Genomic DNA, 27884 nt, shown 5'->3' with positions numbered 1-27884 from the left:
AATGTCTTTGTACTAGGTAGCAATTAAAATAAAGGATATTTATAGTACAGTTGGCTCTCCATCTCTGCGTTGGTGGGTTTAACCAACTGTGAGCTGAAAGTATTTGGGGGAAAAAATTCTTTTTCTTGTCATTATTCTCTAAACCATATAGGGTAACAACGATTTGGATAGCGTTTACATTGTATTAGGTATTATAAGTAATCTAGAGATGATTTAAAGTATACAGGAGGATGTGCATACATTACATGCAAATACTGAAGGACAGTTGTGTATTGAAACATGTAACAGCTAATGTGTTTATGATCACACATATATGGATAGTTAGAACTTGAACTAGAATGTTTCAACAAGTAAGGTACTAGTTAGTCTCTAGAGAGATGAGGGGGGAATGGAATGGAGGAAGACTTCAGTCATTCCTGTGATACTCTGTTTCTTTTTTTTTTTTTTTTTTTTTGAGACGGAGTCTCGCTCTGTCGCCCAGGCTAGAGTGCAGTGGCCGGATCTCAGCTCACTGCAAGCTCCGCCTCCCGGGTTCACGCCATTCTCCTGCCTCAGCCTCCCGAGTAGCTGGGACTACAGGCACCCGCCACCTCGCCCGGCTAGTTTTTTGTATTTTTTTAGTAGAGACGGGGTTTCACCGTGTTAGCCAGGATGGTCTCGATCTCCCAACCTCGTGATCCTCCCGTCTCGGCCTCCCAAAGTGCTGGGATTACAGGCTTGAGCCACCGCGCCCGGCCGATACTCTGTTTCTTAAAAGAGGCAAATATGGAGCAGTCTGGAGGGTGGTGTACCTGGGCATTTGTTATATTAACAAATACAGGTTTGAATGTTTGAAACTCTTCATTTTTTAATGGTTAAAAAGTTCTATCTGAAATTGGATGTTTTAGTTTTGTAGGGACATGCTCATAATAGACTTTCATAGTTTTGAACAAGATTGATTTGCTCTTTGGAAGACATTTGAGAGGATATAAAAGGTAATTCAGAGTTTACTGTGTTTTTGAAAAATTTGCTTAAGATATCTTCTTTGTTGAGAAATGCTTAGAAGTGCTTCATACAGTCTGTCACCAGTGGTTATGATCATACAGACTAGTAGCATCCTACTGTTGGTTTTTGCTGCAGCATTTAATTTAATAAGTTACTTTTTCCTCTCTCCTAGATGTATTGCAGCACACCATAATCCACAAGAAGCATACTGGGAAAAATCCCATTGTGAAGTAAGTATCCTTTTTCTAAAACAAAAAGTGCTTTGGTACATTTTAATTAAATTTCTGATGTATTTGGCTATAATTCTGTCATTTTGCTATTTGCTTTTTATTTCTCCACTTTTTCTGTTTCCTTTTCTCACTTTTTTTTTTTTGCCTCCTTTTGAGTTGTTTTTCGTCTCTACTTTTTTTTTTTTTTCCCTGTTAGCCTTGATAGTTTTACAATGTTTTTAAATTCTTCTAGTGGTTACCCTAGAGATTATATTACGTATCTTTGACTTATTAAAGTGGGATATTTGTGCTTGTACTGGTCCCAAACAATTTGAGGACCTTAGATTACTGTAACATCATTTATTTCCCCCTAACTTGTAAGCCATGGCTGTCATACATTTTAATTCTCTGTATAATTTTAAACCCCATGAAACCTTTTTGTAGTGTTTGTGTACTCATTCCTTCCTGTGTCTCTGAGCATCCACCTATGATCATTTTCCTTCCAACTGAAGAACACTTGAGTATTTCCTGTAGTCACATCAGCCAGTGATGAATGTACTTACATTTTTATCTGGAAAAAAATGTTTATTTTGCCTTCATTTTTAAAAGATACTCTTGCCACATGTGGGATTCTAATTGGGCAGTTATTTTCCATGAGCTTTTTGAAAGTATAGCTTCCTCATCTTCTGGTTCTCCCTTTATTTCCTTGCATCTTATTCTCTCTGCTCACCTCCAGTTTCTCCTGCAGATCACATAAAGCCATCTGTGTGATTTCTGACTCATACCATGTTAGCACTCTGCTCCTCAAGTAGGAGCCGTGACTTTCCATGTTCCGCCTCAGGGCCTTGGCTGCTCACAGAGGAGGCTGCCTCAATCCTTTTTGGGTCTGTCATTCTGGGAGGGACCAGAGGCTCAGAGCTGCTGATGCTTCCAGCCTCCACTGTGGACTCTTCATTGCAGTCCTTTGCCATTTCATTCTCTCCACTCCCTTGCTCCTGCTTTTTGGGATCTTTTCACAAATAAACTCTGTTATTCTGGAGTCTTCATTTGAGAGGAACTCACACTTAAGTCATCTGACATCCAGAGTTTCAATCGGTCTTACTGCTGCTCTTTTGAAGATAATATGCATTTCCCTCTGGTTGCTTTTAAGGTTTTGTTGTTGTCTGGTTTTCAGCAGTTTTCCTAGCTTCCTTTGCATGAATTCTTGAATCTGTAGCTTGATGTCTTTTGATTTTAGAAAACTAGCTTTTACTTCTTCAAATATTTCTTCTCCGCTTTTCTCTTGTTCCCTCTTCCAAGACTTCAAATCCTTGTATGTTAGATTTTTCACCATGTCCCATTTTTTGTTTGTTTGTTTGTTTTTTGAGATGGACTCTTGCTCTGTCATCCAGGCTGGAGTGAAGTGGCACGGTCTCAGCTCAGTGCAACCCTCCGCCTCCCGGGTTCAAGTGATTCTCCTGCTTCAGCCTCCCAAGTACCTGGGACTACAGGTGCCTGTCATCACACCTGGCTAAATTTTTTTGTATTTTTAGTAGAGACCGAGTTTCACTATGTTGGCCAGGATGGTCTTGAACTGCTGACTGCAGGTGATTCACCCGCCTCAGCCTCCCAAAGTGCTGGGATTATAGATGTGAGCCACCGTGCCTTGCCATCTCATGTCTTTTAAGCCTTTTTTGTTTTTCACATTTTTTTCACTCTCAGTGCTTTAATCTGTTTTCTTCTGACCAATGTTTTCTTCATTGGTTTTCTTCATCTGTTTCCTGTTGACTAATTTTCTCCATCTATTTCCCATTTGTTGAGTTTGTAATATTAGTTTATTTTGTAGTTCTATAATTTACATTTTTTTTTCTTCTCCAAATTTCTCTTCCAAAATCCTCAGTATTATATTTGTTGACCGTGTTAAGCACTGTTATCTGAAAGTCCATGTCCAATAAGTTTATCATCTGAATTCTGCTGGGGCCTATTTCTCTTGTCTGTTTCTTTGGTTTTTTGTTCTCATTATCCTGTCCCTTCATGTACTCAGTTACTTAAGTACTCATGACAGCAGTGCTCTCAAGATGCGGATTGTGTAAGCCTCTCTGTCCCAACTGTAATAAGCAGTGTATGATGATCACCATCACGCAGTGTCTAAAAGCAGAGTGTGCAGCTGTTACTACTCTTTTTAGAGACAGGTATTAATGATAAATAGATGTGTAGTGGTTTATTTCTCATAGTATACTTTTTTTTTTCTTAGACCTATCATTAGGCATTCTGTGAAGAAACTAATGTATTGAAAAAAGGGTTACTGTAACTTCTTCATTGAAATGAAATAGCAGGTTACTATTGAGGGCAGATTTTCACACTTTCAGAAACTTTTCTTTGGCAGCAATATTGGTACAAGTTGTTCTCCACTGGATGGGCTTACCATGCAATATTCTGAACAGAATGGAATTGTGGATTGGAGGAAGCAAAGCTGTACCACCATTCAGCACCCAGAGCACTGTGTGACCTCAGCTGACCAGGTGTGTGGGGAGTTTGTTTTGGACCTATATAGTTAAAGCATTGCTACTCTACAAGAAAATAATTAAGTTCTGTAAGCTTTCAGTCAGATAGTAATCTGGTAAGAAGAAATGAAGGAATGTTTAAGTTTTAGACTTTATATTTATATATGATCTAAGCTCTTCTGAGACTTGAAAATGTGTATTTAGATAACTTTTATTGCTTGTGTAAGATTAGTACACTTTAATATGACACCTTGCCAGGCACCATGGGTCCCGCTTCTAATCCCAGCACTTTGGGAGGCTAAGGCAGGAGGATTGCTTGAAGCCACACATTTGACCAGCCTCGGCAACATGGTGAAACCCTATCTGTATAAAAAATTTAAAAATTAGCTGAGTGTGGCAGTGCACACCTGTAATCTCAGCTACTCGGGAGGCTGAGGCAGGAGGATCACCTGAGCCCAGGAGTTCAAGGCTGCTGTGAGCCATGATCACACCACTGTACTTCTGCCTGGGCAACAGAGTAAGACCCTGTCTCTAAAAAATAAATTTAAAACAAAATAAAAATTTTAAAAATAATACCTTCACTGTTTAACAAGGTGTACGTTAGATTGTTATGCCAAAATTTTTTGGTCTTGAAAGAATTGAAAGAAGGATTCACATTTCAATCACTGCCTTGCTATTTGGATGTAAATTTTCCAACTGACCTTTCTTCATGAATATCTGGGTCAGTTTACTGACACTTCAGAATGCATTAGGAGATGTTTGCTTTCTTAAGATTTGGGTGTGATCAGAGAGCAGAATGCTCTTAAGTATGTTTAGTGTCATGGCCTCACAGGTCCCTATGTATATGTTACAAGTATGGAATGAAACTTCTGTCTAGAAAATTGGTTCATTAACCTGATGTTGTTTCTGGCCAACGCTCAGATCCAAATGTTAACTCTTCTTGGAATGTGTTTTTATGCATTAACGCATATTCTGAGAAATTGTAAATAGTTTCAGTCATAATTAAGGACCTATTTTCAAAGCTCCTCTGAGTTTACTTTCTCTCTCGCACTCCAGTACCTGCTCCCTCTCTTCTTAGAGTTGACATAATTAAGTGTTGGCAGTTTTATCGAATTGTACTTTAATAGAAGTAAACCTACAGCAAGTGCCAGTCACTTCGTTGTGTTTCATTTTATAGTCAGAAAAAAGAATGTAGGTCCATTTTAAAAGAAAAATAGAAAACAATATTGTATTAATCATGAGGAAAATATATAAGTAATTGTCACAGAATATGTAAATTTTAGTGGTTCAGGTGGGAAACTTCAAAAATAGGTTGGAAATCAACACTTGTTAGAATATACAACTGAGAATTTATCATTTTAATGTTTATTATCAGAGTAAAAATGTCAGTATGGTTTAGCTTTTGTCTGATTTGTCTTTTTTTCTTTCTGCTAGCATTCTGCTGAAAAACGGAGTTTATCTTCAATAAATAAGAAGAAAGGAAAGCCACAAACAGAAAAGTAGGTTCAATTTAAGGAAAGACAGCATATAGCCTTTGATAATAGGCCTGTTTAGTTTATGATAGTATACAACATAGTATTTTTTTAGTTAGTTTTCTTTATATTTTTAATTCTGGGTTTTACTCTTTTGATTCAAAATATTAATATATGCAGGTGATAAAGCTCCTGTCAAATATTGCATTCAGTTTGGAGGGGTAAAACTCTCAGAACTTTACTGAAGGGCGAATCTTAATTGTATGTAGATTATTCCTTACTAAAAAAAATTAACTCTAAAGAATCTTGAAGGGAATTTGGTCAATACTGTACTGAATGTGTTTGGTAGATAACCTTATAAAAATGTTGGCAATGTGTTCATTTGGTTTAGGGAGAAAATTAAGAAAACTGACAACAGATTGAATAGTAGAATAAATGGTATTAGACTCTCCACTCCTCAGCATGCCCATGGTGGTGCTGTGAAAGGTAAGAAGATTATTTTTGTTTCAAATACCCCTCACCTAAATATATTCAGCATGATACTTACTGTATTAATAGATACTGAGCTGTCATGTCAAATCCTATTACTATTAATTTTACCTTGTGTTGATACGTACAGCAATTTCCAAATTAAACAGTTGCGAAATCAGTAGAGTTAATTTAGGGAATACATACCAGCCAGGGGGTGAAGATTGCCTTTGCCTCTGTTATTCTCACCTGCCTCTCCCTTCTGGCAGCAGGAGTCTCCCAGGTTGTCCTTTTCCAGCCAGTTCCGACTCAGGAGACATTTCCCAAGGCCATGGGGGATCTCTCCTGTGGCTTTGCCAGTCATTCATGAGAGTGTTTTTATGTAAAGTCATTTTTTAGAATACTGTTGACTTCTTCATGATTTAATAACCATCCTTTACGAAGGTTTATGAGGCTTTAAGGGAATGTCAACCCTCAAATTTTTGTTACGCTAGATTTATATGGCTTCCATTTACCCACCATTATATTAAGGTTCCTTTATTTTTAGGTTCAAGGTTCATTTGACTTGAGAAGTGCCCTTCTATAGCTTCATTGATTTTGTTTATCTTTACTATTAATTATAACGATTAAAAAAGAATAAGAGCACGCAGACCTCTAGAAAAATGTTTTATCCCTGGATGCCCCTGACACATTTATGTAGTGATCCCACAAATGTGATATTTTAATTTAAATGTTATTCTAATATTAGTACATTCAGTTGTGATGTAATACGAATAACCAGAATCAATTTCTTAAAAGTTTTGAGTATGTTTTTAAACTGTATATTTGTATAGAAAGACTGAATAGTGATGAAAGAAAAATGGTTACCTTTCGAATCTAAAATCATCTGGGCCAGACACGGTGGCTCACACCTATAATCCCAGCACTTCTGAGAGGCCAAGGTGAGCGAATCACCTGAGGTCAGGAGCTCAAGACCAGCCTGGCCAACATGATGAAATCCTGTCTCTACTAAATATACAAAAATTAACTGGGCGTGGTGGTGGGCGCCTGTAATCCCAGCTACTGGGGAGGCTAAGGCAGGAGAGTTGCCTGAACCCGGGAAGTGGAGGTTGCAGTGAGCCGAGACTGCGCCATTGCACTCCAGCCTGGGCAACAAGAGTGAAACTCCATCTCAAAAAATAATAATAAATTAAAAAATAACATCATCTGGCCAACTCATTGAATCACTGGAAGTGGGGGTAAAATAACATGGACAAAACCCATCTTGTCTGTAGAAGGATCGTGTAACACTTTACTGTCGCTGAGGTTCCCTCTGGTGGTGATGGCAGCATAACGGAGGAGGAAAACACTAAATGCGGAAGACAGAAGTCTGTCGGTGGACATTTGGAGATTGATTCTGACGGCCCTCCCTGTCTCTGTTCCTTCTCTTTCTAGTTCATTTTCCATATTGCTGCCATGTTTGTTTTCTAAAATACCATTTTCTGAATGAAATTCCTGCCCTCCATAAGATCACTCTGTCTCTTGTCTCACAGTGTTTGGGAACTACTGCTCACTAAAGAAGTTTGCAGCTGTTTTTTCCGTGTTAGCCCATTTCCAGAGGAGAAGCACGTGGACTTTGGTCAGAGACAGCTATGGGTTTGAGTGTTGTGCTCCCCCAGTTTTTTAAGCATGCAACCTCTCTGACGCGTTTGTTTGCTCATTTGTAAAACAGGAGTAATGCTTGCTTGAGCAGATTGTAGGAATTACATGTAAAAACATGAAGAGCATTTTCCTAGTTCCAAGTACCTAGGTGTTCAGTGCAGCAATTTAGTTCCTTTTCCCTGTTGTAATAAATTAGAGGGAAACATACGTTGTATAGGTTAAGAACTTTGTAACAGCATCACAAACTCTCATTCATTTTTTTCCTTAATTTTCAAGTATTATGAAAATAACCTCAGCATATTTAAGTTCAGTTTTATCTATTTTCTCCTCTGTATCTGTCACCGATTTGTATGTATTTTCATTTATAGAATGACTGTGAATGAAATATTTTTTGTACAGCTTGTCTCATTGATGTCGAATGCAGCACAGATATATGCCAATTCCAACTTTTAAAAAAACCCTTGGTGTATTAATTTTTCTTTGAAATATTAAGGCACCAAGGAAGAATTGTCTTTAAGCTTTCAGTAAACTCAGTACATGCGCAAGGATTTGTTTATGGAACAGTAGCTCGTGTCATAAATTGGAGAGACATTGTCTTGAAGCTGAAAATACTGAGTCTTTCAGGTTGTTTGGATCTTTAAATAATAATACGTTTTAGCTTAAGATTTGTATTTTACTTCTTAAAAATTTATTATTTTATTTTATTTATTTATTTATTTTTGAGATGGAGTCTCGCTGTGTCCCCGAGGCTGGAGTGCAGTGGTGCGATCTCGGCTCACTGCAAGCTCCACCTCCCGGGTTCACGCCATTCTCCTGCCTCAGCCTCCCAAGCAGCTGGGACTACAGGCTCCCACCACCATGCCCGGCTAATTTTTTTGTGTGTTTTTACATAACATAAATAGAGACAGGGTTTCACTGTGTTAGCCAAGTTGATCTCTATCTCCTGATCTCGTGATCCGCCCACCTCAGCCTCCCAAAGTGCTGGGATTACAGGTGTGAGCCACTGCGCCCAGCCTAAAAGTTTATTATTAAATGTAAATTTTAACTTCTGTTTTGAGTTATGTTATGTTATACAGTTATGTAGCTTAGAATTTCAAAAGGAAACAAAGATGGCGCTCAGCCCTCCTCCGTGCTGGCTCCTGCCACGACGCAGTCAGTGCCATCAGTTGTCTGTGTTGTTGGAGTGTCTTTTCTGTTAAAACCCAAGCTTTCTGTCTGTCTTCTGAAGAGGTGCGTATAGAGCGTTAAGAATGCTCACCTTGGCCAGGCATGGTGGCTCACGCCTGTAATCCCAGCACTTCGGAGGCCAGGGCCGCTGGATCACTTGAGGTCAGGAGTTTGAGACCAGCCCGGCCACCATGGTGAAACCCTGTCTCTACTAAAAATATAAAAATTAGCGAGGTGTGGTGGCGCACACTTGTAGTCCCAGCTACTCGGGAGACTGAGGCAGGAGAATCACTTGAACTCGGGACGTGGAGGTTGCAGAGAGCCGAGATTGCGCCACTGCACTCCAGCCGGGGCAACAGAATGAGACTCCGTCTCAAAAAAAAAAAAAAAAAAAAAATGCCCATCGTTGTAGTTTATTGCCCAGTGTTTCCTCCACCCCACTCTTCTATTGCCAATTGTGGCACCAAAAAGTCTAGAGGGAAATGAGATGGTTGATCTCTCAGTTTCTTGTAAAAGATTTAGGTCTCTAGCTTCCTTTAATATCGTAGGTGAAATATGTGGTTCTATTGCCTATGATTTATCTAAATGGGTCTTAACTCTGTAACAGACTTCTGTTGTTTATAATTACCAGTAACCGGTATTTTTAGTGTTAGAATAGTGGTTTCTGTTTTAAAATTTTGTTTTTGTCGTCTTTATTATGTACAAGACCCTTTATCATTGAGACATGACAAATTCAAAGTTTGTGTGTCTTTTTAAAAGGGCAATTTGTGGAGTATCCTTTTTCATAATTGGTCTGGCTTCACTTTCCACATCCCCTGAATCTCTAGAGGATCACATAATTTCTGATTATTAAAGTTCTTGAGGTATTACACAATTCTGAAGTACCTTCTGAATTATCAAAAAAAGATTGTTTAGTATAGATTTAGATTTATGTATTCAGTTCTTTAGAAGCTGCGGTTTTGTATGTGGCAGTTGATTAGAATATTCACCAGCTTGCACAGTGTAAATAAAAATAGTTTTGTAAATTACACCCTTTGGAGAGGTAGCTGCTTTTTTTAAAAACATACTCTGAAATTTGCTCTTTGAACTGTAGTCTACTGTAGTTTCACTGTCTGTGTTTTGATGAACGCTACCCCGAGGTTCCTTTCCAGTCCATTTCTAGTTTGAGAATATCCCCAAATCTTTGATTCTCTTGATCTTGGATTGTTCATTTTGTTATATGCTGGTTGAGATATTTATATGCAAGACTTCCATGCAAGTTCTATAGGTTTCATCATTAGTCCAATTTAATGACAACTTGTTTGGCCACTATGGTCCATTAGTTTGTCTTCAAGCAGCCATTGGTGTTGACTTGCATCCCTTTAGTCGCCTTACTGATGGGTCATTCAGGGCCTATTACTGTGTAGGTTTCCTCCATGTTACTTTTCTGTGAAATTATTACTTGCCTATGAACTCCTCTGCCACTTTCCTTGTAGACTCATATGATTTTGTGCAGTTTTCCCTTGGAAGTTTGACATTTATTACTCAGAAGGAATTTAGCAACATCAGCATTCCTAATGACTTTATTTTTCTTCAATATTCATCTCACATTTGCGTGACTGAGCTAATCTAGCTCATGTTTAACAGTTTTAGCGCTGTTACAAGTTTATCCCAGCCAAAAGCCACAGGTTAGCCGCCTGAATTGCTCATTATGCAAATTGTGCCTTTTCTCTGACACATATTTTGCCCAGGCAATTAATATGCATTATCTTTTACTGGTTCTACCGGTTGCCACAGAAATGATTCAGTAATCTACAGTTCTTAAGAGCCCTCTGGAATCCCTGATTTGGGGATTTATATACCAAAGATATGTTGAATGCTTGCTGTAAGGCAGAATTATGCTAGCTACTGGGTTTACAGAGATAAGATAATATTTCCCTAAGTCAGGGGCACTATAGGAAAAAAAAAATCCACAGTGTGTATCTCTTGTCCAATACTAGATACAACAATAGTCCCTCCTTATGTGCTCAAAACAGATACAGCTAGTTGGTCATGGCAGGTCCTGTCACCACCTCATACTACCTTAGTATAAGCTTGAACTTGGCAGAACTCAAGATATTACTCAGTCTACTAGATGGGAAGCATTTTATTATTTTAAATACTCCAAGTAATTTTTATTGAATAGGCATTTTGGCAGCCCTTTTCTTGAATTCTTTTAAAGAATGAATATTCCAGCAAGCTCTGAGGAGTTAAAATATCTAGACTTAGAAAGTAGCTCAAAGTGATTTTGGACAGACCCTGCAACCAACCTTAACTCTTTTTTTCTTTGAAGTCAGTAAGAATGACTTATTCTGTGCATTGTTTTAAAAATATATTTATCAAGCATTATCTATTAAAATTATAATTTAATCAGTTTATATCAAGGACAAGCTTTTTTAGATGATTGTGGGGAAACTGAAGAAAATATTTAGAGCTAAAATTAATTTCTAATGATTCAACTTAGAAATTAATTTAAAATGACTTAATATGATTTTTTTAACAGTGTTGTTATTTTTAGATGTGAATTTGGACATTGGCTCTGGACATGACACATGTGGAGAAACATCTTCAGAGAGTTACAGTTCTCCATCTAGTCCCCGACACGATGGAAGAGAAAGTTTTGAAAGTGAAGAAGAGAAAGACAGAGGTTTGCTCTTTGAAATGGGAGTATTGTTGGCATGGTGAGGGTGGGGGAGTGGAGGGAAATGTGTGTTGTTTCTTCATGTCAAAGTCAAACAAGGAATTTTATGATCCTATAAATGCCATTAACTGATTTTAAATGTAAAATTGATATAAAGGGCATCTTATAGATAATTGCCTTAGAAATTCCTAGCAATGTTGATTTGGTAAACATATTTCACTGCATATGAAGTTAAATAGGATGAAGACAGGATCATAATGAGGTAGAGTTAGTGCGGAAAGAAGGAAAATGCGTGTGTTGTTAGATGCATATGTATGTTTATGCTCTTGACATCCTCTCGATTGACCCTTTTACCATTTTAGGATATCCTTTGTCTCTACTAACAATTTTTGTCTTAAAGTCTATTTTGTCTGATAATAGTATAGTCAATCCAGCATTTTTCTAGGTACTGCTTGCACAGTGTTTCGTTTTCTATCCTTTTACTTTAAACCTATTTGTTGTGTCTTTAAATACAAAATTTGTCTGTTGTAGACAACATATAGTTAGATTATGGTTTTTTATTCATTCTGCCGATCTCTGCTATTTGTCCATTTACATTTAATGTAATTACTAATAAGGTAGGTTTTACATCTGCCATTTTGTTGTTTTCTCTGTGTATTATGTCTTCAGTTCCTCCGTGCACAGAGGCTTAAAATCAGCCAGCAGTGATTGCTTAGGGCCTTCTCAGGTCTGCCTTGGGAGGGCATATAACTATAGGCGTGAGCAAAACCTTTTAGGTTCCCAGGAATATATTAAAGCTTTTTGAAGCCTCCTGTAACCATCTTATTCCCCAGTTTTTCATTTTAAGTTTTCTGGTTAGCTCTTCTTAGCCCCAGCTAGTATACATCGTTAAACAGTTGCTTCTGACTAATTATGACAAATGTCCTGTGGGTAAGAGGCTATAACGCAGAGTGAGCACTCGCTGCCGGACAGTCAAATGGTGACAGTTTGGTGGTGGGGCTTTTGGGGAACTCCAGACCCATACTCCTAATGGCTGCTGGGTTTTGTAGCTACTACTGAAGAGAGAGAGTGTTTGCACTGATTTCAGAAATTGAGGGACAAGTCATTTACAGGTCTGTTTTAGAGCTGGAGAAAGGGGGAGTGGAAGTAGGACAAGGAGAAAATGCCTTGAGGTTTTCTGTTCTTACAGATTGAGCTATTTTTCTTGAATAAACACTTCTCAGAGTGTTGTAAGCCTTTAATTTCCAGAATTTTGAAAAAGTTGGTTATTTGACAGTTTTTGCTAGGGTTTTCCTTGCTTTTATGAAAGAGTGGCTTATTAGAGGTCTTATTCTACCATTCTGGTCTGGAGGTGAGGTCTCCTTTAAAATGTGTATGTTGAATGCATGACAACATCTGATTGGTAACACCTTGGTTACAAGGTGGACTCATGCTGGTGGGCAGTATCAGGTTACTTCTCGTGGTCCACCTACAGATTAAGATTCTTACCACATATTGTTTCAGCCAAGTGTGATTTCTTCCTGGACAGTCTGCAGCTCTCTGGGACCTTAGCTTCTTTTTGTGTTGTGGTATCAGGCTGTGTCTTAGGGAGACACAGTTGTTGCTACATCACATACAATTAAAGTCAGTCTTTACTTTGCAGTGACTTTGTAGTCATACCAAATGTAGCATAGTTACTGTACCACCAGTTCTTCTAACCTGAGGCAACACTGTACTTCTGATCTGCAGTTTCCTTGTGAAAGAAAAAAAAAATGAAAACCACCTTTCACCGAGCTATTGTGAAGCTTAAATGAGAGGATTTTTTTGTTCTTCTTTTTTTTTTTTTTTTAAATTTATGAGACAGAGTCTTGCTGTGTTGCCCAGGCTGGTCTTGGACTCCTGGCTCAAGTGATCCTCCTACCTTGGCCTCCCAAAACGTTGAGATTATAAGCATGAGCCACTGTGCCCAGCATTAAATGAGAGGATTTTTATGCCTTACCTAGAATAGACAAACTTTTTCAGTATGTTTCATTGTACATTTATGCTTGATTCTCTAGGATGTGCAGGTGAGTCAGTGGCTCACACTGCAGATTTGGCCTTGTTGTCTGAAGTGTTAGTTTACATCTGTACACTTGGGTAATGGCAGCATCCCTCTTCTGCCATCAAATAGCATAAGTTGGAGGCCTGTGTTGAGGAACTTGGCTTTTTTCAAATAGGCTGTTACTGAATATGAAAGAACGGCTTAGGGCTGTCTTCACCCAAGGAAAATATCCATTATGGTAGAGAGCTTTGATCATTTTTAGAATTCTCAGTGGATGAAAAGGCTACTTTGAAAAGAGTGTGGGTGGCTTTGCTGTTGCTCTCCTGGGTAGTGATGGTATTCTGTTTGAGGCTTTACACTTTCCCAAATCAGTGCACAAAAGGGCGAGACATGTCCCAACATGTCTAGAGGAGTCTCAGGATGCTTAGAAAACCGATTGGGAACATTAAAAATCATGAGGCCATTTGCTATTAAACACACAGAAATTTAACTGACTTCTTTAAAAATGTTTCTGCTTCTTTTAGACTTAACATTTTTATCTTTGATTCTGCACTGGTGTGATGATACAGATACAATGCCTTCAATAAGTTAGGATTTGGGGATAGTTTTTATTTTGCAAAGTTTAGCAAGAAATACCCCAATTATTAATCTATTAAGGGAAGTTTATGCTAGAACCATTCACTCTTTGAGTTTCTTCTAATATAAATTAAAACAATTGAATTAGTAACACTTGATATGCTTGTGTCAGTAAGTAGCTTTCATTTAATCTTTCTTCAGGAAGATGAATTTGTTTTTAGTGTTCTGTTTGAAAACTTTTTAACATCTTAAGCTGAATATAGCCAGTTCGTACCTTAATGAATACAAATATTTTAAGTACCTAGTGCAATTCAGCTTATCCATACAAGCAGAAAGATTTTTAAATAGGCACTACATTCTAATGGAATGGTCTGTGTATACATCAACACAGTGTCTGGGTCTATGATGTTTAAACATTGTGAATCAGATTTTATCCTTGTCCCCTTTATACCAAAAGTCAGGACATCCCCTGAAGGCTAGGTCAACACTATTTCTGTACACAGGCGTAAGCTGATGCAGGAGTAGTAGCCGATGCAGTGTTGTTTGTATTTGCTGTTTTGATTTTGGAGAAATTGCCACACTCTCCTATTCCTCTGTTTCTTGTGTTCTAGCATATTTGTTTTATGATTAATAGTAGCTTTAAATTTTCCTCCCCCATTGAAATATTTAGTATTAAGAATATTGACTCCATTCTAAAAAAACAAAACCTTTTCTGTTCCCTACCTCTAGATATTTGAGTTAAATATTGTCTTGACTGAGCTCCTTGAAATTATATCATTTATCTGAGACAAATTGAAGAACTTGGGTTGGCAGTGCAGAATAAAAACCAAGTGGATTGCCTGAAGTTTATTAAGGTTAAGAGTGTCTGATGCTGTTCTCAGAACAAAGGTGGTGGTACATAAATCTCTGTGCTTTATACTGCGTTTCATTCAGTCTCCAACTCACCTTTTACGTTTTGTTTTTCTGTTTATATCCCCATATTTTTAAAATAAAGCATTGATCTAATGATGACCCATAGGAAGCCAAAAGTTAAAGGGAGGTCAGCTCGGACAGTCAGGAGACATCACAGAGGGACACTTTCCAAACTTGACTGACTTTTGAGATATACTTAATGTTTATTTCTAGCAAGAAAGATGGGAGTTATGCTCGTGTTAATATCTCTTTATGTTTGCTTTCTTTAGACACAGACAGCAATTCTGAGGATTCTGGGAATCCATCAACAACTAGGTTTACAGGTTATGGTTCCGTCAACCAGACTGTCACTGTCAAGCCACCTGTTCAGATTGCTCCACTAGGAAATGAGAATGGAAACCTTTTAGAAGATCCCTTAAACTCACCCAAGTATCAGCATATTTCTTTTATGCCAACTTTACACTGTGTCATGCACAATGGTGCCCAGAAGTCTGACGTCGTCGTTCCTGCACCCAAACCCACTGATGGCAAAACCATAGGGATGCTTGTTCCTAGTCCTGTTGCTATTTCTGCAATAAGAGAGTCCGCAAATTCAACCCCCGTTGGAATACTAGGGCCAGCAGCTTCCACTGCAGAATCAGAAAAGCACCTCGAGTTACTGGCTTCCCCTTTACCTATTCCATCAACCTTCCTTCCACATAGTAGTACTCCCGCTTTGCATCTAACAGTTCAGAGGCTAAAGTTGCCACCACCACAGGGATCTTCTGAGAGCTGCACAGTTAACATCCCACAACAGCCACCCGGAAGTCTGAGCATCGGATCACCAAACACTGCCTTTATTCCTATCCATAACCCAGGTAGTTTCCCAGGCTCTCCTGTTGCTACCACGGACCCCATCACAAAATCTGCATCCCAAGTGGTAGGACTCAATCAAATGGTGCCTCAAATTGAGGGAAACACAGGGACAGTCCCTCAGCCTACCAATGTGAAGGTAGTTCTTCCAGCAGCTGGCCTCTCAGCTGCTCAGCCACCAGCTTCCTACCCCTTACCGGGCTCTCCCCTTGCTGCCGGCGTGTTACCCAGCCAGAACTCCAGTGTGCTCAGCACAGCAGCAACTTCTCCCCAGCCAGCGAGCGCAGGCATCAGCCAGGCCCAGGCAACTGTACCTCCCGCGGTTCCTACCCACACCCCAGGCCCTGCCCCGAGCCCGAGCCCTGCCTTGACACACAGTACCGCGCAGAGTGACAGCACGTCTTACATCAGTGCTGTGGGGAACACGAACGCTAATGGGACAGTAGGGCCACCACAGCAGATGGGCTCGGGTCCTTGTGGTTCTTGTGGGCGAAGGTGCAGCTGTGGGACCAATGGAAACCTTCAGCTAAATAGTTACTATTATCCTAATCCAATGCCTGGACCAATGTACCGAGTCCCTTCATTCTTTACTCTGCCATCCATTTGCAATGGCAGCTACCTCAACCAAGCACATCAGAGCAATGGAAACCAACTTCCTTTTTTTCTGCCTCAGACTCCATATGCAAATGGACTGGTACATGACCCAGTCATGGGGAGCCAAGCCAACTATGGCATGCAGCAGATGGCAGGATTTGGGAGATTCTATCCTGTATATCCAGCACCTAATGTAGTTGCCAACACCAGTGGTTCGGGGCCCAAGAAGAACGGGAATGTCTCATGTTACAATTGCGGTGTAAGCGGACACTATGCACAGGACTGTAAGCAGTCATCCATGGAGGCCAATCAACAAGGTAATCACAGTAACTCCCAGAGGACTTGCTTTTGAGTTGACCCGTTTCTCCTTCCTTTCCTTATTGATCATGGGATTCTGTCGTAGCAGAAAGATCTGTTTGTGTTTTCATTTATGGATATTGTGTTTTCAGTGACAGATCATAAAATGCAACTGGAAAAACCTAGTGTAGACCCAGGTCACACAGAGCACAAGGAAGTTCAGAGGAATTCAGTTTCTAATTAAGGAATAAACTCTAAAGGCCCTTTTGAAGGAGTGTGATGGGAATTTGCATTCTGTAATGTTAAATCTCTTGCTTGCAGCACCTTTTTTTTTTTTTTTAAGCTACAATCCTGTTACATAGAGTAAGCGAAATTTTTAAATATTGAAAACCTAGGAAGTAATCTAGTTATCTGACATTAGGTTTTGAGTAACTATTTAGTATATCTGCATAACCAGATGCCTCAGGCCTATCTGCCCATGCTGCCCTTTTCCTTCCCAGCAAAAGTTTAAAAAAAAAAAACCAAAAACAAGGTCCAAGATTCTGTTGCATTTTACAGGAACAAAATAGTTCAGCACTATTTTGATTTGAGAGTAAAGGAATTTGAACGAAGTTTAATATTACTGCCACCAGAAAGAAGAAAATGGTCATACCTGTGTTTGAATAAGATACCAAATTTTGTGTCGACTTCAAACTGTTATTTTCACATGCATTTGGCCTTTGTCGTTTTGCCAAATCTTACCCAGAAACAAAAAAAGTCTTAAATTGGGAATGTATTTACTTGGCATTCTTAAAGAAAGAGAAGTTTGATAGCTTTTAGATTGAATTCAAAGCACAAACTTTACATTGCTTCTTAAAGTGAGCGGATTGGCCATTTGGAGTGGCACTAGAGCTGACGAAGGTGCCTTGTGGAGAGCATGTCCGTGTGGTAGCTTGTAATAGTGGTTTGTGATGACGTTTCCTTGTAAGCGGTGACTTAGTTCTGTCTTTCCCATTTTAGGCACTTACAGACTGAGATACGCACCTCCCCTCCCCCCTTCTAATGATACGTTGGATTCTGCAGACTGAAACGAGTAAAGCTTGCCTACTTAATACACTCAAGTGTGGGGAGTCATGGGGTGTGGAGGGGAGGAAAGGAAAGGTATTTTGTTTCTTTGTCTATACATTTCCTAGATTTCTATGCAGTTGGGATTTTTCATTTCTCTTGTACCAATGTCCAAAACAAGAAAGAATGCAATGCTTTTGAGCCTCTGGTCTCCTGGTTCAACAACAGGCTTCTATGTATGATACATGTAATTTAAACCCTCAGACAGACTATTGAAAGGAAAATGTTGGTGCGTGCTTTTTTTTTTACACTGAATACTTGCTGTGTGCAATGTTTACTGAATCTTTAAAACTGTGTATTTGACCTTTTTTTTTTACAACACTGGTGACAGTCATATGGTTTTGAAAAAAGAATTTTGCTTCTTCCCAGCTTTTCTCACTTTCACCCTAAACGACACTTTCCTCCCCAGCCAGCCTCACTCTGCCCCTGGCCCGCAGCAGGAACAGCCAGCAGTGCATTCACCCCACTTTTGTAAACTGCTCTGCGTATCAACCAAGAGCAGAATGTTTCACCCTAATCTTATGGGAGGAATCAAACTCCCAAAATAGTGTGTATATATGTAATAAACAGTGTCACGTAAATACATATATGCAGTGCTTGTTGTCCAAATAAAAATGAAAATAAGTGGAAGAGAGAGGAAGAAGTTAAACCATATGAAACTGAAAAAATATGACGTACGAAATGGACAAAAAGCTTTTTCTGAAACCAACTTTTTACTTCCATCATCCTTTTTTAGCCTGTTGCTTCAGAGAGACACAAAGTGAACACACTGGTGTGAATGTCGCTCTCTGTGTGCTTGTGTTTGTAATGGAAGTCTACAGCCAGTTTTACTTGTCTGCCGCCGTGTTGTGCTCAGAGAGACACTACTTGAGTAAAGATGTCCTCTTTCCCTATACCAGCTGTTACAGTGTTACGTTGTGTTTAAAATGTGTATGGTTTATTGCAATCTGAACAGAGCTATGGGTTTCTACCATGTCAGGTTATTTGTTCCCTGTCTCTCGTAGCAAAGTCACTTTTATAACAGTTTACCACTATGCTTGATTATAATGTGAAAGACTGAATTCTGAGTGTGTTAAGATGGTATTAATCATGTCGGTGTCATGTCACTAAGTTTAATGCTGCTGTTTTTAAAAAAGAAAAGTTTTTTTAAAAAGCCAATCTATGTACTAAATTGCTTCCAGGTAATTTTTGATTTCCTAAAGTGCACTGAGGTTATCTGGAAGATGGGGTGTATTTTTTGGTGACTGCTGCATTCATCAGCAATGAACAGCTTCCACTGTATAGTCCTAGGGGTAAGGGGTTGGGGGTTTCATTTTCCATTCCTCAGCACAGAGCAGAAATGATGGATTTTTGTTGTGTAGAGTCACGTTGGTATGCAGCAGAGGAACGTCAACATTTGGTCTTGTTTCAGAAGCCTAACAGATTGCTAGACAAGAGAAAAAACTTGAAGAAAAAAGAAGCTTAATTTCATGCTTCATAAGTAGCATTTATATTTATAGCACCAATGTACATTTTGAAACTTTCTTTCAGGGGTGGGAGTTATGGGGAAGGGGTGGGTGTGAAGGGGTAGATGAAAGCTTTAATTTAGAAAGAAAGTTGGAGTAAAGGAAATTATTTTGATTAAATATATTTTATTTGATCTGGGTATTTTTGGACCACATTATTAAATTAATTGTTAAGCTGCAGTTGAGTTGTTCAAGTGAGAGTTTTGATAAGCCACGTATGGGCCGCATTGTGAATCACTTGCCAGTTGTACTTTATGGAGCTTATTTTATGATTTAAAATACTGTACTGTACATAGGAGGTATGTTACCTTCTCCTTATTTGTATGTTTACCATATACTTTGATATTTGAAATGTTATGTACTGGAAAGGCCACTTATATTTCTAGAACAGATTGGATTTTATGCAACCTTTTTTCCTTGAATTAACAGCAATAAAAAAATGAAAAACAGCTTAAGAATTGTGCCTCATTGTAAATTTTGTAAAAGTGGAGATAGGACATCATACATGGTGATTTTTTTTTTTAATTGTATTTATGTATGTAATTATCTTGGGGTCAGAATCAACCCATTTCCCTGCAGGGTGGGCAGTGAATCCCAAAGTTATTTACCATCTGGGTGTTCCTCAGTTCTTCCCCCAGATAACTTCTTTGTTTCTGAGACGGGGTCTTGCTCTGTCGCCCAGGTTGGAGTGCAGTGGTGCGATCTCAGCTCACTGCAAACTCCACCTCCCCGGGTTCAAGCGATTCTCCTGCCTCAGCCTCCTGAGGAGCTGAGATTACAGGTGTGCACCACCATGCCCAGCTAACTTTTGTATTTTTAGTAGAAACAGGGTTTCACCATGTTGGCCAGGCTGGTCTTGAACTCCTGACCTCAAGTGATCTGCCTGCCTCTGCCTCCCAAAGTGGTGGGATTACAGGCGTGAGCCACCGTTCCCAGCCTCCCAAATAACTTTATATAGAGGTCATCTGCATGACCACTAGAGAAAGGGGGACTGTACTCCGTGAGTTGAGTGCTCGGCTGCGTGCCAAAGGCTATGGTAGCAATGAGGCAGAGTCCTTGTCAACCTTGAGCTTGTGTTTCCAGTTTAGGCCTTTACCCACCAAAAGTGTAAAGGACTCATTACTTTATCAACTTTGTTAGTGTGATTTTTTTTAGCCAGGCCCCTCTCTCAGTATAATATGTATTATTTTTTATTTCATTGCTTATCTCGGCTATAATCCAGGCTCAAAGTTTTTAAGCGGTCGGTAGTTTGTAAGAGACGGTTGGGGGCCTGTGTGTGTTGCTCCACACCGCCCTTGCAGCAGTCCCGGTGGCCAGCACCGTCCTGGGCCTCGGCCGTTCGTCAGGAGCCCACTAATGACTCTGCACTCTGGATCCAATTGGATGGGCAGTGAGTTTGAAATGATTATAAATTCCCTGATTGTTTGCAGGGCACCAACTTTCCTTTTCAGCCAACAAATAATGCACCTATAGGTAACGTGTAAATCATGAACCCAGATTCACATTCACTAGCATGTCCCGTATCCTTAGCTATGCCTCCCTCTCCTTCCCCCACTACACTAAGGTAACCACTGCTCTAGAATGTGTTAGTCGTGTGTGTGTGTGTGTGTGTGTGTGTGTGTGAGAGAGAGAGAGTGAGTTTCGCTCTTGTCACCCAGGCTGGAGTGCAAATGGCGTGATCTTGATTCACTGCAACCTCCACCTCCTGGGTTCAAGCGATTCTCCTGCCTCAGCCTCCCGAATAGCTGAGATTACAGGCATCCACCACCGCGCCCAGCCATTTTTTTTTGTATTTTTAGTAGAGAAGGGGTTTCACTATGTTGGCGAGGCTGGTCTTGAACTCCTAACCTCAGGTGATCCACCCACCTCGGCCTCCCAAAGTGCTGGGATTACAGGTGTGAGCCACTGCACCCGGCCTTGTGTTAGTCTTTTCCTTTTTTGTTTCCCCGCACACTGCTCCTAAATACAGTTTCTTTTTGCTTTTCTTGAGCTTTATAAGGATATCCTTTTGTGCCTAGTCTTCTGTGCCTGGCTCTGTTTATCTGATTTTGTGATTGTGATGTTATGTTCTTATATTTATTCATTTTTCCTACATTATAATAGTCTCATTTTGAGGAAGAATGTAATTTCTCCATTCTGTCGTGGACATTTGGGTGGTTTTAAATTTTTTCTGTTACAAACAAGGCTGCTGGGAACATTGTTGTCCCTGGTTCGTGTGTACACGAGTCCTCTAGGGCATCAAGCTGGGAGTGCAGCGGCTGGGGTTTAGGACATGCAGGTATTCAGTTTGCCAAGATTTGCAGTATTGTTTTCCAAGTGATTTACACTCGCACCAGCAATGTAGTAGGGACCCCTGAATGGGTATCCAGACCCCCTCCCCAGATGGTGTCAGCGCTGTGGAAGGTGGGGTAGACCCTCCCGAGATGGTGTCACAGCACTGTGGAAGGCGGGGTGGGGGATGCATTTGCAACCTAGGTCTTTGCATCTAGAAAGAGCCCCAGGGTGGGGTCAGCGTGGAGAGTCGCCTTGGGGAAGGGGACGCAGGCTGGGCAGGAACAAAAATGACAGCAGTGTGTGGCTGGGGATGTGGGGGAAGGAGATACAGCCATAGCAGAGGGAAAATCATAAAGGAGTTTCAAGCTTTGTGGGTACAGTAGGTAAAATGGGATCAGACTGGAGAATCTGGAGTTGGTTGAATGAAAAATGGGAAGTTTCGAAGTTTTGAATAGAGGGAAAACACACTGACAATGGTATTTGAGGAAATCCTCAGGTGGTTAAGGAAAGAGAGCCTGGAGGCTGAAAGACGGGTTAGGCATGGCCAGGAGGACCCGAGACTAAGGTGTTGGCCGTAGGAAGGCCCTTTTAGAAAGGGATGGAAGAGACAGGTAGAAGGAACCTTGATGCTCTGAACTTTATTTTCCCTAGATGTAAAATGAGAATGTCTCTTTCAAATTACGTTTCAGTGGCCGGGCACAGTGGCTCACTCCTGTAATCCCAACACTTTGGGAGGCCAAGGTGGGTGGATCACTTAAGGTCAGGAGTTTGAGACCAGCGCGACCAATATGTTGAAACCCCGTCTCTACTAAAAACACAAAAACTTAGCTGGGCATGGTGGCGAGTGCCTGTAGTCCCAGCTACTCAGGAGGCTGAGGTGGGAGAATCGCTTGAACCCGGGAGGCGGAGGTTGCAGTGAGCCGAGATCACACCGCTGCACTCCAGCCTGGGTGACAGACTTCATCTCAAATAAATAAATAATGGCTCTGAAGGTTATAAATAATCTATGGGAAAGGTCTGACATAATAAATAATCTATAAACTATGGGAAAGGTCTGGCACTGAGAAGCCACTCAAATTCTAGTTGAATTCAATTTTGATGAACAGGGAGATCCCAATACTATTTTAAGAGACGGGGCCAGCCAGGCACAGTGGCTCAACCTGTAATCCCAATACTTCAGGAGGCCAAGGCCTCGGGCAGATCGCTTGAGCCCAAGAATTCAAGACCAGCCTGAGCAGCATGACGAAACCCCATCTCTACAAAAAAATACAAAAACTAGCTGGTTGTGGTGGTCTATGCCTGTAGTCCCAGCTACTCGGGAGGCAGGGGCAGGAGGTTCGCTTGAGCCCAGCAGGCAGAGTCTGCAGTGAACCAAGATCATGCCACTGCACTCCAACCTGGGTGATGGAGTGAGACCGTGTCTTTTTTTTCCTTAATAATAGGGAAAATGTGGAGGAGAACAGGTTTGGGTAGGAGTTATGGCAGTGATTCTTTGGATGGTGAGGAACCTAGCAAACATAGCTCTTCATTAGACTAAGATTAGTTAATTTTGCTCTATGCACTGATAAAGGATATAGAAGCTATTCCTTGCCCTCACAGATTAAACCTAGTTGGAGAGCTTGCCAGTTAATGGTACGTATGGACTGTACAGACATGCCGAGTCGTACAGCCATGATTATTCAGTACCAAAGTAAAAGTTCATGGCAAGGCAAATCTACATTTCATTTTTTATGTAAGCACTAAGAATCAAATGTTTCTGAGAAGGCTCCAGAGATGACAAAGCACGGTGTGAAATACCTGTTTTCTGAACAGGCAGCACCTAGTACTCAGCAGCACCATCCATTGGGGCTTGGAAGACACCTTTTTCAGTTCTCCATACTGATTACAAAAGCATTCTAAGGTGAAGGCAGTGAGACCCTATGGAGGCAAGCTGTGACAATGGTTCCACCCCATGACACTCCCATAATCTTACAAGAAGAAAGAAAAAATACCCCCCTCCACCCAACCCCACCCCACCAAGAGGGCTCGCTGATTTCCAGAGCAGTGAGTTTTGAGGTGTGAGACATGAAGTAAAGAAAGGGGATCCCTGTCTGGAAATGTGGTCACGACATCTCTACGCCTTCCTCTCCTTAGGGGGCAAGACCAGCTGTTAAAGGATGAGGGGCTCTGGGGTCCCAGGGCTGAGAGGCAGGTGTCAGCTCGGGGCGGAGGGAGCTGGAGTGCCCTCACCCCTTCAGATGACCCTGTGCAGAGAGAGGACAGGCCAGGGCGGGCAACCTTGTCTTTCCCTGGATGCTCGTTGACATACTGGCTTTGCACAGGGTGGATTCCTAAGGTCAGTCTATTACTGCTGCTTACAGCTGTTGTGCCTGTCCATGCAAAATTTACCTAATTCCTCAATGCTGTCCTCTGTTGTAAACCCCCTGAATTGGAACATGGGTGCACATCACCTGAGCTCTGTGTGTGTATGCAAATGTTTATCAATTGTGGGAGCTTTGGAATTTGGGGGGTTTGGGGCTTCCTCTTGTCTGTTCTGTAATGGGGGGCACATCACACGTGTGGGGACCAGAGACCTTTCCTTCACGCAGTCACCTCCACCTGCAGAGAATGCGGGCCATGGTCACCAGAAGCCCTCAATCCCATGATCTTGTTTTGCTCTTTGAAATGTGGCGGTGGGAGTTGTGGCGAGGTGGGGGGTTGGGTGGTTCTTCATTGTTTTTCTTTTTCCTCTTGCAGTTCCAATTTGAGCCGCTGTGAAAAAGGCCTCCAGCAGCCTCTCAGCAGAAGAGATTGCTCATTGGAACGCAATGCCACCTGGTGGGGGACGAGGACAGTGCGAGCAAGCAGGTGTTACTTCCTACTGACCTCATTTAGAGACCATTAAACGTAAGAGAGAGAACATTTGGGGTTGTAAGCCTGTGCCCAAAACCTTAAAGAATGCAGGCAGCTGGCCATAAAAGCGACTTGAGCAATGCCCTCATTCAGCCGTCGAAATCTCAGTTCGTGTGTAAGCACTTTAAAGTTTCCTCTGCACTTTTCCTGTGTTCATTTGGTCATCACAGCTGTGAAGTGGGCTGGGAATTTTTCCCCTCGTTTTATGGGAGAGGAATTTTGGGTTCAGCGAGACGAAGTGCTGCAGACTGGCCCATGATGACGCTCAGGCCTCTGCTTGAAGTTGGTGCTCACTTCCCGGCACCACGTCCTGCCCCCACAGGTGCTTCTGGCAAGGAACTGTGTAAGATGATAGGAAGCCACAGGCGGGATGGCCGTGTGCTTTCTGGTCTAAGGAGGGCTGGACCAGGTCGTGGGCACACGTGGAACACACACCACGTCCTATCCCATAGCGAGGCCTCTTTCATGTGGCTCTCAAAGGATTTGAGGACACGGGAGGGTGAAAAGTTTCCAGAGAGAAATATTCAGGACTTTTAGAACTAGGCTTTCAAAAGCATTTGCCTGTCAGATAAATTCAGGTGGCATCAGTGCAGATTTTAAATGTGTACAGATACCCCCACTCGCACACTGAGTTGTGCTTCACTCAAGTTTTGTGCACGGAGTATTCCATTAGATCTAATGAAGCAGTGGGGCAAGCAGAAAGGAGAGGTGACTACTGATGTTTTTAAAGCTCTGACAGTCACGTATAGATTGTCCCAAGTACCCCTTCGGCCTGCTGCCCCCAAGACACTCCAAAGGCAAAGATGGATGGTGACAAAGTAACCTGCACACAGAAACAAGAACAGTCACCCCCCACCCCAACAAGCCCTGCTGAAAGTGAAGAATGCCACCAGGCTGCCTGGCAGTTACTGAGTGCTTATTCCTGCTAGCCTACTGGACTCACATCGTATTTGTTACATGGTAACTTAACTGTACCTTCCATGCCTTCACAAAATCAATTGTACAAGAGAAGGCACCCACCACAGTCCATGTGACCTTTCTCAGTCTGATTTACATAGTGGGGATGGTGACACTCGCTTTGTAGAGTGGTTGCACAGATTGAACCTGGCAAGCAGACATAAAGCACTCGATGTCTGACACATAGTGAGCTCTCAAGAAGTTTGTCATGCAGGTGACACTTGAATGCCCAGTATGGGCCATACATCATCAGCTCATTTCAACCCCCACAGCCCTGTGAGGGAGGAACTCCGCCCCATTTTACAGTTAGGGAAATTGAGGCACAAAGGCTAAGAGTTGGTATTTAAGGACACAGAACAATCGGGTGATGGTGAGCCCAGGCAGTGTGGCGACAAGGTTGCTGCCCCACGCCGCCTATGTCTGTTTCGTGGGTATGTCGGTGTGAGGTGCAGGCAGCCCTGCACTGGCATTCAGCAGGCAGGACTCCCAGGCAGGCTCTTCTGCGAACACTCATGGGCCACCAGCCCTTTCTAGAGCTTTCCTTTTTTTTTTTTACTTGAAAGCTACGTGAATGGTTGGTAAATTGGTGTAAAAATGGAACTAAGTCTTAATCTCGAAAGTTCCGTTCAGTTCTAAAATTCTGTGAATTGAAGCCTACTTTCTCACTTTAAATGATTATTGGGTTTCCAGTTCTTTATCTTTACGCTTTCTGATTGAAGTGATTTGAAGTTCTTATTCTGTGTGTTGGGGAGCACAACCCGTCACAGCGTGGCGGTGGGATGGGAGACCGACGTTCGGCCGGCCGGTCACTAGGGGGCAGCATCGCACGGGGCTGGCTGTCTCTGGCCTTAGGGAGCAGTTTCTGCCCCTCCTGCTCGTCAGAAAATCTCTGCCTCCTCTCTGCTTGCATGTGTAAAGTTTTCATTTTCTGGGGCTTTTTAGTCAAAAAAATAAAGCTGTATGACTTAGTGCCGAAGGATATGAGTTAGGCGTAGCTCTCAGGTTGCCAGCATAAACCAAGGGGCATCAACCTACCACCCACAAGCTAAGAATGGTGTTTGCATCTTGACATGGTTGAAAAAGGAAAAAGAATGTTTAATGACACGTGAAAATCACATGAAATTCAAATTTCAATGTCTGCAAATAAAGTGCATTAGCACATGGTCCTCTTGCTTCTCTACATGTTGTCTGTGGGTGCTTTGTCTTATCTCAGCAAAGTGGAATAACTGGGACGGAGGCGCTATGGCCCTCGAAGCCTAAAATATTTGCCGTCTGTCCCTTACAGAAAAAGCTTGCCATAATGAAGAAAGATGCACTTCTTATTATCTTGAAGGTCCTGATTTTCTGGGAGGAGGCGCTCGTGCCCTCCTTTTCGGGCTCTGCTTTCTTGGCGCAGTCAGTAGTGTCTGGCGCTTAAGAAAGCACAGAGGCTAAGAGTGGGTGAAGTGAGCCCAGGCAGTGTGCGGCACTGAGCGCTTAGGAAGTTGCTGGCTCTTGTGCACAGTCATTCAGCAAGTCTTGGCTGGGAGCTCAGCCTAGCGAGAGGTGTCCTAGCACCAAGGATCAGAAAGAATGGAGAGGGGAATGGGGGAAGGATTTTTCCAAGGGCGTATTTTAGTTGAGACAAGAAGGAAGAAGTGAGATTTTCCTTAGTGAAGAGGTGAGAGATGGCAAAGGAAACAGCATCGCCCAAGGTGCTTCTGGGAAGAGTGACTAATGGAGAGCGCGCTGGGTGGGGGAATGAAAGACTCCAGGTCCTGCTGCGGGAGCTGGGAGGCGGGGTGGCCCGGAGACAGGCGGGACAGGCAGAGGCTGAAGGCCCCCGCTTAACCGCAGGAGGGAGCCAGGAGAAGTGGATCTGAGGGAAACCTCCCCTGCACAGGCTGCATTGGTGGTGCCTGAGGGCATCTGGAAGACCGCGGTTGAGAGTGGTGGTAGGGTCACTTGCAGCAGTCCCCATGGGCTTCAGTGAAAAGACAGACTCCTTGACTCTCCCTCTTCCCAAACACATTCCTACAGAGTGGAAGTTCCAGAGAAAACACAGCCATCAAAGAAGGTTGAAAGTGAGAATTAGAGACACTGGAGAAGATCAAGAGAATGTGCAAAAAAAAAAAAAAAAAATCAATAAAAGATTTCAAGAATGAAATGGCTGTTGTGGTGACATGCATTAGAGATAAAGAATTATTCCACGGGGTCACTCAAGCTAAGAAGACAGGTGTTGGGGGATGGGGACAGCAGGGCGGGGGGATGAGGACAGGGTTGGAGGAAGATGCCTAGGCAGATGGAGCTGTGAAGGCGGAGTTGTCCGTTGTACTTGGGGCGGCGGGGGATGGCCTGATGGTGTCCTTTATCCTGGTGACATGGGGGGAGGCAGGCACTGAGCAGAGGGACCAAGGTCTGGAACTGCCGCTTGGATCAGGGAGCCGAGGGGCCCTGAGTAAAACTCCCAGCATCCCTGAGGGTCCACTGAGGTTGAAACCATGGATTTGAGGTGTGGCCAATGACAAAACACAGCTTAGAAATCATTTTTTTCTAATGATGTAGAAAGCTGAGGCAAGAGAAGGGTTAGGTTGATTTGGGATGGAGATGTGCAGGTTCCCTGCAAAGATTTTGTGTTGAGTTCACTGCCCTTGCTAATTCAACTACCCTTTTTGGGCTTTCACTTCTCCTATCACTCTCCCCGCAAACCCATTTCTATCTCTGCTACAAGTCGAATGCCTTGTTAGGGGTGCTGCTTCCAGCTCCCAGGGTTGCAAGTCTGCACCCTGCATGCCTGTTCCTTGCAGCCACATTGGGTCCATCCCAAGGGTCCTGCTGC

The 27884-nt window shown here is 41.9% G+C and overlaps 1 protein-coding gene across 4 annotated transcripts in view; it reads left to right on the top strand.

Annotated features, from left to right (window-relative positions):
• Positions 1–26245, top strand: part of LOC105477009 (zinc finger CCHC-type containing 2) — a 66419-nt gene extending 40174 nt beyond the window's left edge. The window contains exons 8-15 of one of the 4 annotated variants that reach the window (XR_011616837.1): positions 1157–1214; positions 3559–3694; positions 5111–5175; positions 5540–5634; positions 10961–11089; positions 14861–16354; positions 17334–17474; positions 23954–26245. Coding sequence is in view for 3 of the 4 variants with exons in the window: in XM_011733307.2 (XP_011731609.2) it covers positions 1157–1214; positions 3559–3694; positions 5111–5175; positions 5540–5634; positions 10961–11089; positions 14861–16354; positions 17334–17401 (2045 nt within the window). In the remaining variant the exon portion in view is untranslated. Of the gene's footprint in view, positions 1–1156; positions 1215–3558; positions 3695–5110; positions 5176–5539; positions 5635–10960; positions 11090–14860; positions 16355–17333; positions 22080–23953 lie in introns of those variants that run through there. The other 3 variants (XM_071085224.1, XM_011733307.2, XM_071085225.1) reach the window with 3 other exon arrangements.
• The last annotated feature ends 1639 nt before the right edge of the window (positions 26246–27884 follow it).

This window comes from Macaca nemestrina, chromosome 19 (assembly GCF_043159975.1).
Source record: "Macaca nemestrina isolate mMacNem1 chromosome 19, mMacNem.hap1, whole genome shotgun sequence".
Classification (NCBI taxonomy): Eukaryota; Metazoa; Chordata; class Mammalia; order Primates; family Cercopithecidae; genus Macaca; species Macaca nemestrina.
Note: the sequence above shows the minus strand (reverse complement) of the source record. Positions and strands in the feature narration are given on the sequence as shown.